Here is a 13491-nt window from a genome sequence, read left to right as displayed (position 1 = left end):
TCCCTACTTTTGATTTGTGGTCTCTAAATGCAAAACTTAGATGCTGAAAATTGCAATATTTTGGATGGAATGCAAGGTTTCTTATTGTAGGCTTGCACCTACGTTTCTATCGCCTGATTAAGGAAAGCGATGAAAGTTTTCACATTTACTCCCTTCTAGATTTGCAGCCATTGTGGTTTTTTGTCATAAAACTTGACTAAATGTAAAAAGGACCCCAAAACAGTCTTAGTTGCTATTTGCTACACTTGGAAGCCTTGTACAACATTAACACCGGAAGCTGGATGTTTGATGGATAATGATGGGAAAAGGAGCTTTACGATGAAAATGAATGACAAATGAATGACAACTCGACCGTAACGTGTTGTCCCGCCGACCCCTAACGTTTTCTGTCTAAAAAGCTCTTAGTAAAAGGAATTTAAGAATGCGGTAGGAGTAAAGAACTTTGTTGGTATAGATATTCATTACTACCGAATCCATATCTCAAAGTGTGTTTTTTTGTTTTTTTTGCAGAACACCAACACCGTTTCCCCTTCCTTAAAATAAATATTGATGTCGAAGTAAAAATGGTGTCAAACAGATTGATAGAAAGGTGTGCACATGATCACCTACGTGTGCCCCGTGTCCAGGTGTCACCTTAACGAACACACAAACGAAATGAGCAGCACTGCTTTAGCGTCTAAGACCTCAGTACATCATCGGTTTTGCATTTAATTCTGTCCCACCGCTCGTTGTAGTCTTTTAACTAAGCTTTGTGGATCAACTGATGGCAAATAGTGCAAACCAAAGCTGTTTTTGGTAGACTGGACAAAGGCAACAACAGCTTGTATAGGATAGCAGTTATGGCAGTATGGATTCGGACTGAGTCTTTGGCGAGCTTGAAAGGCGATCAAACCCCGACCTGCGTGCGTGTTGGGGTGATAGATTCAGGGTTTTCTTTCAGCATACAACAATAGTATGGGGATAATACCAACAACCGCATTGTGATGCATATGTAATGCTCGCTTAATGCACACACAAAACTCATCATTCTAAACACTGTGGCGTTAAGAACGCCTGTTGGGCTGTGGAGACACGCGGAATATTTGTATCGTGCCTGCCTGTTGACAGAAGTGACGGAGCATTTAATTCGTGTCTCTTAACATAAAACGGTATTCGTGCCTGTAAACGTGGACAATTAACGGAATATGTTGTGCCTTTTAACGTAAAAAAACCAAACATTTAAAAAACCTAACAGAATATGCGTAATTATTGACCGACCTCAGTGACGGAATGCCAGTGTGTGTCGACGGAGAGACTGAAGAGTTGGCATATATATGTATATACGTGCCTGTGGATAAGAGGGGAAGTGACAGGAATATCCATGTTGACACTAAGAAAGTGACGCAACGTTTATCGCTTGTTGACACAAAAAGCGAAGATCTTGTGACTTGCTGTACTTAGGTGTACGTACCTGTCGAACAGAACTGATGTTTCCATGTCTTCAACAGGCAGACGCGTCAGTTCTGTCTTTTCAGTCGACCACTCAAACATCACACCATCTTCTTTGTACAACGGCAGTACATCTGTAAGAGTCACACTCGTTTTTCTTATAATTATCAGCATTTTTCTTCTTGCAGCGAATTCCTGCGTTTTTTGTGCATACAATTGCTGAAGCATGGCTGAAATACAGCTGCGTTGGCGGTATATATTACCGACCTTGCGAAATGGCTATTATGCATAATGTACTTGGACTTGGAGTCAGCTGTTTCATCTTTTGACAAGCAGACAGCTGCGCGTTGCTAAATATCTTTTTCAAGATTGAACCATAGTTTGTTTGGTGGTGGCAGGACTAGGATAAGAACAGTGTTTAGCAGTGAGCATGCTTCATTTACGTCAAGCAGAGTAAGCAATCACAAATCGATGAGGATATGTATTTCTTGGTGCACACAATGTTGCTTCATCGTTGATCCACAAATCTACCAGGCAGAAAGTCCTCGTGCGACATTGATTTGTTATCAGTATTCAATTTGACGGAATTATACTTCCCATGCATTTCCCACATCACACTCGTTCAAGTTTGCACCGTGAACTTAGCCAGGTAAGCAGAAAAGGTGATTGTTCTTCTTTTCCTAAGCATGAATTGCATCGTCATGTGCGCTGGATGTGCATTGAAAGCAACGTTACTGACAAACGTATGGATGGTTAGACAGGCACAAAGACAGGCGGATGGACAGACACTGGCAGACAGGTCGAGAAGATATGATCAAGCAGGTGGACGAACAAAATAGCCAGGGAGACAGACATATTAATATAGGTTATTCTCCAGAGCTGGGTACCATTTTGTGGCATGCATTCTCAGTCCTTTAAATGAGTATGATGTATATTAAATGGCAACTAGAATGTATTTTGTTGACTTTCGTCATTAATACTCAGGTTAGATACTGATACAGATATTCAACAACAACAACACATAGTAACCATATTTGTCTTCTTAATTCTTAATGTTCGTATTTAAATCCATGCCACATGCTCTGGATTCTATGTTACGCGATTGATTTATTTTGGAATGCTTGTACAAATGGAATGTATATCTCCGGTCTTTATAATCACCTTTAGGAAACACAATAAAATCACGACGAAATAATATCATCATATTCAGAGCATGCTTACATCAAAGACACACAATAGCATTGAGCATAATGGCATTACGACCAGACATAAAACATGAACAAGTTCAAACTACAAAACAAAAATAAAGCTATCTTAAAAATAGTCCATTTTGAGATTGTCAAAACAACCCGTCCATCATGCACAAAACTATGGGGTTCGATTATTATCCTCACTGTAATGAACAATAATCCAATCGCCGGCTAAGTTAATGACCATCGTTAAAGGGCAGCTGTCGGGTTGTGACTCTCAAAATCTGTTCCTTAGAATGAGTTATCATGTAACTGAAACTATACTTAAAAGTTACTTGGTGATTTTGACAGCTTGATAACACAAGTCCGAAGACTTTAGACATGCTACAATGTCTTTAATCGAAGAAAGTTTGCATTCTTGGCCGAGTCAATGCAGCCCGCTCGAAAATTACTTCCCTTGGACGCGTGACGTCAGCCGCGGAATCGGCCGGGTTGAACGGTGCTCTCTTTATGCCGTGTAATGGGCGCAATCGGGTTGTCTAGTCAAGCCCTCAAGCATACTTCACGGGTAGGTGAAGAGAAACTTAGGATGGGGTGACTTCTCCCAGGCCAAAATTTCGCAGTAAAAAACGGAGTTCATAACATGTCTTCTGTCCCCCTCCTGCTTTTGTTCCACTTGAACCCTGTTTTTGTTCAACTTATTGGCAGATATTGTCACGCGTCGAGGAACACAAACACACACACACAAACACACTCACACACAGACACACACAGACACACAGACACACACACACACACACACACACACACACACACACACGTGTTATCACACATATACACACACACACACACATACGTGTTATCACACACACACACACACACACACACACACACACACACACACACACACACACACACACACACACGATAACCATCACAAACACAGTTTGACAAATTCATCTTTGATTTTTTGCGGCCGAACCCCCCTCCCCCATTTTCCACACTAGATCCACTGTTTCATCTTTGTCTCCGTCTCTCTTCCCTTTATCTTATCTCGTCTATCTACTTGAGTGAGTAACTGAAGATGTATTATCATCATCTCTTTCCTAGATTTTCCCACCGACAGAGTTGGCTTTTGTCTTGAATTCAGTACCTCACACGTACACGGTAATTGGTGTGACACCTCAAGCGGACCTTCTTCATAAGTGTACAGTGTCTGCTGACAAGGGACACGAGGGTCTGTGGTTGAGCAACTTTATGGTTTAACCGGGTGGACTGGAGGAGTAGCAACAGCATGTGAACCACTTTAGAAATGACTTGTAAAGGTTGCAGTCGGTCAGATCAAAGAAGAGAAAATGTGAACGTGGGTCTTGAGAAGATATTACCATCCTAATACTTTACTTTGTGCAAGAATCAATCACGCGTACAGCATTACAGATGTCCAGCTGTAGTCTACATTGTACTGTAAACTTCACAGCGGCCTTATCGGCTTCCTCGAGTGACGTCACAGCAAGGCTAACGCTGCGGCGTCTTTCTTGTGCTGACAGAGTTGTCGGTCGCGGATTTTGAGTCGTTTCGGCCTGCCAACTGCTTCGGTTTATTGCGGATTGTGAGAACTAGCAGAAAGTTTCACGCATTTTAATGGTTTCAAACTAATGATGAAAGTGTCTTCTTCTGGACCAAATCAACAGTCTTTAGTTGAATCAACTCGGAAAACTCTTAAACGCGTTTTTGCACGCGACTCCGCGCATTTTTGAGACCAGGCGACAGCTGCCCTTTAATGACTGTAACAGTCTATTCGTTATTGCTTTATATGCGTCACTTCAGTAAAGAATTTTCCTTAGATTTTCTGGATTATTGATACACGTGCGTGCCTCTGCCTCTCCGACTTTGCACTGCTTGTCCAACATTCTACTTTTTACATTTCGTCAAGTTTTGACTAAATGTTTTAACATAGACGGGGGGAATCGAGACAAGGGTGGTGGTGTATGTGTGTATGTGTGTAGGCTATGTATGTATGTATGTATATGTGTGTGTGTGTGTGTATGTGTGTGTGTGTGTGTGTGTGTGTGTGTGTGTGTGTGTGTGTGTGTAGAGCGATTCAGAGAAAACTACTGGACCAATCCACCCCCACCCTCCACACCCCGCTCCCCAGCCCCCAATCGAAACGACAACTCCTAAAATGATGCCGACTCAACTGATAAACAATTCAAAACAATACTTACTTTTTCCCCCTTCACAACCGTGGCTTGCGGGTTGGTAGGTAAGAGGGTTCGAGTGTGGTCGGGGTACTGCTGTTACGTCAATGTGCAACATTCCATTTTTTTTACTCAGTGTTCTACTTGTTCTAGCTATTGTTTAAGCCATGAATTTCAAATTCCTAGTGTTCTTGAATTTGTTCAGAAAGTTGGACAATTTACATAAAGAAGAGCTGAATTATCCCATTTTGTTTAACTTATCATCATCGTCGTGGTCGACGTTGTCGGTCTTCTTCTTCCTTTTCTTTTTCTTCTTCTTCAGCTTCTTCTCTTCATTAATCTGTTTATTCATCCATGCATTCATTCAGTCATGCGTCCATTCATTCATTCATTCATTCAGTTATTCTTCCATTCATTCAATCATTCTTTCTTTCGTACATTCATTCTTTCATACATTCATTCATTTATTCATTCATCTATTAATCCATTCATTCACTCATTAACTTATTTCCAAAAAGAGCTCTACCAATCATCCACATTCATTCCCAGCAAGAGCTATACCAATAATCCTGTATTAATTATATCATTCCTTTATTCACTCCTCTATTCATTCGCTCATACATTCACTCAATCCTTTACAGCAAGAGCTTTACCAGGGAGGAGATGGGTGGCGACGCACCAGCGTGGATAACTGTCAGCGTAGCGAGTTCCTGCAGGAGGTGCTGGAAGCCAACAAGGATGCCGACAGTCCCTGTGACTTTGTCTGCAGGGTCACAGACATCCTCTCAACCACAGGTAACACTTGCATTGTGTTGTATTGTATTGTATTGTATTGCAGCTAGTTCCTGCAGGAGGTGCTGGAAGCCAACAAGGATGCCGACAGTCCCTGTGACTTTGTCTGCAGGGTCACAGACATCCTCTCTACCACAGGTAACACTTGTATTGTCTTGTCAGTGTTGTATTGTATTGTATTGTATTGTAGCGAGTTCCTGCAACAGGTGCTGGAAGCCAACAAGGATGCCGACAGTCCCTGTGACTTTGTCTGCAGGGTCACAGACATCCTCTCAACCACAGGTAACACTTGCATTGTGTTGTATTGTATTGTATTGTATTGCAGCTAGTTCCTGCAGGAGGTGCTGGAAGCCAACAAGGATGCCGACAGTCCCTGTGACTTTGTCTGCAGGGTCACAGACATCCTCTCTACCACAGGTAACACTTGTATTGTCTTGTCAGTGTTGTATTGTATTGTATTGTATTGTAGCGAGTTCCTGCAACAGGTGCTGGAAGCCAACAAGGATGCCGACAGTCCCTGTGCCTTTGTCTGCAGGGTCACAGACATCCTCTCTACCACAGGTAACACTTGTATTGTCTTGTGTTGTATTGTATTGTATTGTATTGTATTGTATTGTATTGGAGCGAGTTCCTGCAACAGGTGCTGGAAGCCAACAAGGATGCCGACAGTCCCTGTGCCTTTGTCTGCAGGGTCACAGACATCCTCTCTACAACAGGTAACACTTGTATTGTATCGTGTTGTATTGTATTGTATTGTATTTTATTCCCCCCTCTGCTTCTTTACCTCTGTAAACTTGTAGGGGTAGTTATTTTTCGATAATGACCCAGCAACCAAACAAATAACGACCCAGCAACAGCCTGAATCCTCGATAGTGCAATGGGTTGAGAAGTTGTTCTGTTTCGGTACTACTTTTTGCGACTGAAAAGTTCCGAATGCTCTAATGTACGAAGTATACATCTCTGGAGCAAACAATACAAACATACCGCATTTAAAGTAATAGCAACTACAGGCCTGAACACATGAATCTCCATATAAAATCCATGAGTTCGGTTGTTTTCTGAATCAAGATCTGCCGTGCTCAAACGTTCATCACAAGCAATTTCCCGCAAGGCAAGTAACTCATACTTTGTCTAGCGACAAGAGTAGTTCCCCTTCTTTTCACTCAGTTTCCGACAACAGACTGCAATCCGACGGTCAGTTTTCAACAATATTTCATTTAATAAACGGATCACACGCAACCAAATGCACACATCTCATCAATTTAAACAACATAAAGCGGTTTCATACACTATTTTCCCCAGAAAACTGAACTTCATACAGTTTTTAACGTTGGAACACGGGTGCAAAAGTTCGTCTGCTAGTCCCATTTGACGAAAGAACATTATCCTAAGCGATACCAAAACATATACAGAACACACAATATCTGCCTTTGCCGCCACAGCAGAATAACAGCATATCTGTGTACTTGATTTTAGTCCAAAATAGGAAAACTGACAAGAAGAAGTGTTAACAGAATGGAATGATTTGCACGGAACTATACAACCGCGCATTAATCGATCGCCTGCGAAGGTTGACTGGTTGAGTGAATAGGATTCGATCAAACTTTCGCAAAAAACCTTCTCTTTTCTTTGAATAACTGAAGAAAGGAGGAATAAAGAGGTTACACACCTCGTCTCAGTGATTATAAAAAATAATGGTCTCAGTTCGCGGTCATGAATAAGCTCGCTAAAGCTCGCATTTTTCATGATCCGCTAACTTCGACCATTATTTTTAATAATCACTGAGACTCGGCATGTAACCTCTACGTATTGTATTGTATTGTATTGTATTGTAGCGAGTTCCTGCAACAGGTGCTGGAAGCCAACAAGGATGCCGACAGTCCCTGTGCCTTTGTCTGCAGGGTCACAGACATCCTCTCTACAACAGGTTTCTTGAAGAAGCATTTCTGTCTGTATCCGCAATCAGATGGTATGGTCTGTGTGTGGGGGGGGGGTGCGCGTGCGTATGTGTGTGCGTGCGTGCGTGCGTGTCGGTGTGTATGTGTGTGTGTGTGTGTGTGTGGGGGGGGTGTATGTCTGTGGTTTGGGGGGGGGAGGGGGTATGTGTGTGTGTGTGTTTGTTAGTAAGTGCGTGTGTGTGTGTGTGTGTGTGTTAGTAAGTGTGTGTGTGTGTGTGTGTGTGTGAATGCATGTGTGCGTGCAAGTGTCTGTACATGTGCGTTCGTAGATAACACTAACCTGACACTACACGCACTGTTGCTTTCAGTTGTATCAACCGTGCTGTTGTTCCTAGCCCTTGCTGTCCCAGTCATCATGATTACAGTTGGTAAGTTCATTCAAGGAGATTATTATTACAGTACCGGTGTCACGAACTGAAACCCGGCTGAACAATCCCTCTCAATGCTGTAAATGTGCATGCGCCAATCTTGGACTTAAAAAATGCGACCCTTTGACCGAACGAACCATGGGTTAGGATTAGGTTTAGGATTAGGGTTAGGGTTCGGTTGTTCACGACCTGCTCAATCGCCCCATGCTGTTGTGTTTTGTTGTTGGTTTTTTTACAATTTACAATTTCATCTAATAACTGAGAATGAATCTCCCCATGTTAGCGCATGCGCATTGACTGCATTGAGAGGGATTGTTCAGGCAGAGTTTTCAGTTCGTGACACCGGTTTGTTTGTTTGTTTGCTTAACCCCCAGTCCACCACGAAGGGTGATATCAGGGCGGTGCTGCTTTGACATTTAACGTGCGCCACACACAAGACAGAAGTCGCAGCGCAGGCTTCATGTCTCACCCAGTCACATAATTATTCTGACACCGGACCAACCAGTCCTAGCACTAACCCCATAATGCCAGACGCCAGGCGGAGCAGCCACTAGATTGCCAATTTTAAAGTCTTAGGTATGACCCGGCCGGAGTTCGAACCCACGACCTCCCGCTCACTGGGCGGACGCCTTACCACTAGGCCACCGTGTTGCGTGACACCGGTACTATCCCTGTTTGTTTGTATCGCCGTCCCGGCTTGGAAGTCCGACCTCCGTTAGCAAGACAAGCTGCTCCACTGTACTATAGATCCCGGTAAACCCATTTTTATTGGCAGATACTATAGACTACCCCATGTAATATGTTAGTTTGTTTGACTGCATCTTCGCTGTTTAAAAATTATAGTTGACAGTCATATAGAAGAATAAATTCCTGGCTTTCTTGATGTGGTTTGTATTTGTCCATTACATCTTTATTTAGCCTTTGTGATCGCCCGAATGTTCATTAACATTACCCAATATTGACGGACTGTGTGATGATATCTTCTGCTATGGTCTGTTGAGACAGTGATATCAAAATCGAGACCGGAGGTCGAGATTTTGATATCACTGTCGAAACAGACCAATATAGCAGAAGATATCACACAGTCAGTCAATCTATATATATATACGACTAGTGTCTGTCTGTCTGTCTGTCTGTTCGCGATGCACGGCCAAAGTTCTCGGTGGATCTTTTTCAAATTTGGACACCGTATTCAGCTACACCCCGGACACAACCTCATCGATGAGATATTTCAACACGTGCTCTCAGCGCGCAGCGCTGTGCGCGCTGAACCGATTTTGGTTTTTTTTGTCGGGATCCACTACCAGTAACTCTTCCTTATCTTCTCCAGTGTTTTCAGCCGCGATTATCTCCCTTCCTCCGTGTGGCGTCAATCCATATTCCCGTTACTACGTTACTATTTTTAGAAGGTCACTGCACGTTACTATTTTTAGAAGGTCTCCAGTGTTTTGCGCGTTTATCTCCTTTCCTTCGTGCGCCGGCGAAGCCTTTGCCGGGTCCCAGGCGCAGCCTGGTATTCGGCTCTACTTCTTCCCGGCGAAGCCGGTACCCGGCGAAGCGGGTAATCATCTAGTGTTAGATATATTGCTAATTCTCTGGACATTTTGTATTTACTGTAAAGAAAAATTACAAATTCCATATCCCTCCCTCTGATTATTATTTCTTTTTGTTCACTCTTTTCTTGTACTTTTCAGTATTTCAAAATGTCTTTTCTTTCAAAAAGTCTTTAGTCACTTGCTCAACTAAATTCTGGGATCATTACATTTTCATATATATTTGTTTGTTTTTAAATTTAGGTGTTTTTGTTTTTGAAGTGGGGAAGCAATAAAGAGGTCGTCGATATCAAAAGTGATATCGACGGAAATGTCGTCGATATCACTTTTGCACTGAGCTCAGTTTTGCCCAATTGACCAATGGAAATCCACGTAACATATGAAATAGCAATATTACCCAATATTGACGGACTGTGTGATGATATCTTCTGCTATGGTCCGTTGAGACAGTGATATCAAAATCAAGATCGGAGGTCCAGATTTTGATATCACTGTCGAAACAGACCAATAGCAGAAGATATCGTCACACAGTCAGTCACTGTTAGATATATTGCTAATTCTCTGGACATGTTGTATTTACTGTAAAGAAATTACAAAAGTATTTGTCTCAGTTTTGGCTGTTCCATATCCCTCCCTCTGATTATTATTTCTTTTTGTTCACTCTTTTCTTGTACTTTTCAGTATTTTCAAATGTCTTTTCTTTCAAAAAGTCTTTAGTCACTTGCTCAACTAAATTCTGGGATCATTACATTTTCATTTATATTTGTTTGTTTTTAAATTTAGGTGTTTTTGTTTTTGAAGTGGGGAAGCAATAAAGAGGTCGTCGATATCAAAACTGATATCGACGGAAATGTCGTCGATATCACTTTTGCACTGAGCTCAGTTTTGCCCAATTGACCAATGGAAATCCACGTAACATATGAAATAGCAATACTACATAATAACAGATAAGATTTCATCATTGTCAGTTCTTTAAAAATCAACAATGCGCGTGCCCTCCCCCAACAAAAAAACCGCAAAAACCACGATAATAAAATAAATAAATGAAATAAAAATAAACGAATCCCTGCTTGTGGTAGTAAAAGGTTATGTTGGTGGCACTTTAATGTCTTTTACAGGGGTGAAATACCTTGAGAACTGCCCATTGGAGCCCAGAATACCTATCTACCTGTTGGTGGGGGGCTGTTTCCTGGCGCTCAAGTTGCTGGGAATGCTGTGGAAGAATGTGCAACTCCGCAGATACGAAAGTATGGACGCCTTCTATGACAGGTAATCGATAAATTGAGAAGCGTGTTTGTCGATGTCTTCAGTGGTTTTGAGTGTGCTTTCTCTCAAAGTCAGGTTAAAACTGCATTTGTGCAGCTTGACCTTACTTTCAAAGATAACACCAGTGTGTTCATTGCTGGCAGTTATGCATAACGCAAGCAGACGAAACCCGTACGTACGAATTTAGGTACTCAGATCTGTAATCTAGTAAGTGCGTGCAAGATTCACTGCTGTCGGGGGCGAAAAAAAAGTACGATGAGGTGGAAACAGAGAAGGAGACAGAGAGAGAGAGAGAGAGAGAGAGAGAGAGAGAGAGAGAGAGAGAGAGAGAGAGAGAGAGAGAGAGAGAGAGAGAGAGAGAGAGAGAGAGAGAGAGAGAGAGATAGAGAGAGAGGGGTGGAGTGTGTGTTTTTAGTGCAATTCTTAATTCTTAGTGAATGAGATGTATTCTATGTTTGTAACCGCCCGACACTGCGCAGCGAATCTTGAGTCTCGAGACGTTTCTTTGAAATTTTCGATTTTGTGTGTGAGTGTGTGTATGTGTGTGTGTATGTGTGTGTGTGTGTGTGTGTGTGTGTGTGTGTGTGTGTGTGTGTGTGTGTGTGTATGTGTATGTGTGTGTGTGTGTGTGTGTTTGTGCGGGCGTGTGTGTGTGTTTTACGACAAATATTACTATAACCATGTTGTAATGTCGGCACGTGCAGTCCGGACAGCGAGCTGGCCTTCACCTCCAGGACGTTCAAGATGATGGACTGGATCCTCTCCGCTTTCCTCCTCGCCTGGCACGTGGTCGGCGCGTGTTGGGTCTTCGCTCTGTGGCGGCCACCGAACCACCCCAGTCTGCACGAACCCAGCAAGTACTGCGAGGATTCCGTCTACCTCTGCGCTGTCGGGGAGATCATCGTCACTGGAGCCCTGTTGGCTCTAGGGGTGATGGGCTGCGGCGTGCTGGCTCTGTGCTACAAGTACACTACTGTCTTTGAACAGTAGAGGAAAAGGGGGAGGATGGTAACCGCTCGGGCGCGGTGTTTTTCGTTTGTTTGTTTGTTTGTGTTTCTTCTACAAGTACGCTGGCCATGGTGTGTTAGAGATAGAGACAGGAGAAATGATGGAGACTTTGGAAGATGTGATGATTTTGGCCAGTAAAATTTAACGGCTGCCGTGCATGCTAAATCAAACTAGTGTGCTTGAACAATAGACTGAGTAAGAATGAGATGAGCGGGTGAAACTTCTCGGTTGTTGCAAGCTTGAAGAAGAGAAGCAGCACAAAACGCAGAACACATCCTCCGGGAACGCAGGAACTTTCAACAGCTGAGGGAGGAAATCTGGGCCAACCCCTAACCCCCCACCCCCTGAGGACAAACTGCACGCTGAGCTGTCCAGGAATTACACAAGACAGCCACCTTCATCTCGAGAACTGGGCTGAGGTGAACCGTAAGCCGTGGTTGCCACCCAACCGGGAGAGAAGAAACCGCGGGGTCTGATTCGCTGAAATCACAACAGATCTTAATTTCAACCAATCCAACACCGTGGCTGACTCCCACCCCGGTTGGTACCTTTCTCGTGCACTTCGGCCATGAACTCCAAGTGAGACAGGCGAGTGAGAAGAAGAAGAAGATATAAGAGAAACAGGGCGTCTGTTGGCCATGTGGGTCTTTGGCAGAGGCTTTTTTTACATTTAGTCAAGTTTTGACTAAATGTTTTAACATAGAGGGGGGAATCGAGACGAGGGTCGTGGTGTATGTGTGTGTGTGTGTGTGTGTGTGTCTGTGTGTGTGTGTGTAGAGCGATTCAGAGTAAACTACTGAAACGATCTTTATGACATTTTTCATGAGAGTTCCTGGGTATGATATCCCCAGACGGTTTTTTTCTTTTTTTTCCATAAATGTCTTTGATGACGTCATATCCGGCATTTTGTAAAAGTTGAGGCGGCACTGTCACACCCTCATTTTTCAATCAAATTGATTGAAATTTTGGCAAAGCAATCTTCGACGAAGGCCGGACTTTGGTATTGCATTTCAGCTTGGAGGCTTAAAATTTAATTAATGACTTTGGTCATTAAAAATCTGAATTGTAATTAAAAAAATATTTTGTATAAAACGATCCAAAATTACGTTTATCGTATTCTTCATCATTTTCTGATTCCAAAAACATATAATTATGTTATATTCGGATTAAAAACAAGCTCTGAAAATTAAAAATATAAAAATTATGATTAAAATTAATTTTCGAAATCGATTTAAAAACAATTTCATCTTATTCCTTGTCCGTTCCTGATTCCAAAAAACATATATAGAGCTTAAACAATGACCACGAGTTGATTACTGGAAAATAAACCACGAGTGGGTATTTGCAGCCGCTTGGTAATTCACGAGTGTGCGGAGCACACGAGTGAATTACCAAGCGGCTGCAAATACCCACGAGTGGTTTATTTTCCAGTAATCAACGAGTTGTCATTGTTTAAGCTATTTATACAACGACCAACACGGGTCGAACATGCAGTCATGCAGACGACATTTTGTAGGCAATTTCATTTCAGCCTAAGCACTCAGAGTGTCAAATGCGCGTCATTCAAATAGTCCCTATTCTTTTACTTTATTCTTTGTCTCCGACTCGTCGGCATTATACTTGTCTCGTCTAAATATCGGACCTTGTCAGCAGCAAGTACCAGAATGGTCCATGTCGTTGATTGCAGACGACGGTTCCCTTTCCGCATGAAGCCACGGAAATAACCGAAC

At 42.6% G+C, this 13491-nt stretch overlaps 1 protein-coding gene across 1 annotated transcript; it reads left to right on the top strand.

Moving 5' to 3' along the window:
- Positions 1 to 702: 702 nt before the first annotated feature.
- Positions 703 to 13033, top strand: LOC138968005 (transmembrane protein 272-like). The gene is made up of 6 exons (XM_070340565.1): positions 703 to 1564; positions 5458 to 5630; positions 5799 to 5890; positions 7875 to 7934; positions 10606 to 10756; positions 11458 to 13033. Exons 1-6 carry the CDS (start codon positions 1475 to 1477, stop codon positions 11741 to 11743), a joined length of 852 nt encoding a protein of 283 aa, XP_070196666.1. The 5' UTR covers positions 703 to 1474; the 3' UTR covers positions 11744 to 13033.
- The last annotated feature ends 458 nt before the right edge of the window (positions 13034 to 13491 follow it).

This window comes from Littorina saxatilis, linkage group LG6 (assembly GCF_037325665.1).
Source record: "Littorina saxatilis isolate snail1 linkage group LG6, US_GU_Lsax_2.0, whole genome shotgun sequence".
NCBI classification, from domain to species: domain Eukaryota; kingdom Metazoa; phylum Mollusca; class Gastropoda; order Littorinimorpha; family Littorinidae; genus Littorina; species Littorina saxatilis.
Note: the sequence above shows the minus strand (reverse complement) of the source record. Positions and strands in the feature narration are given on the sequence as shown.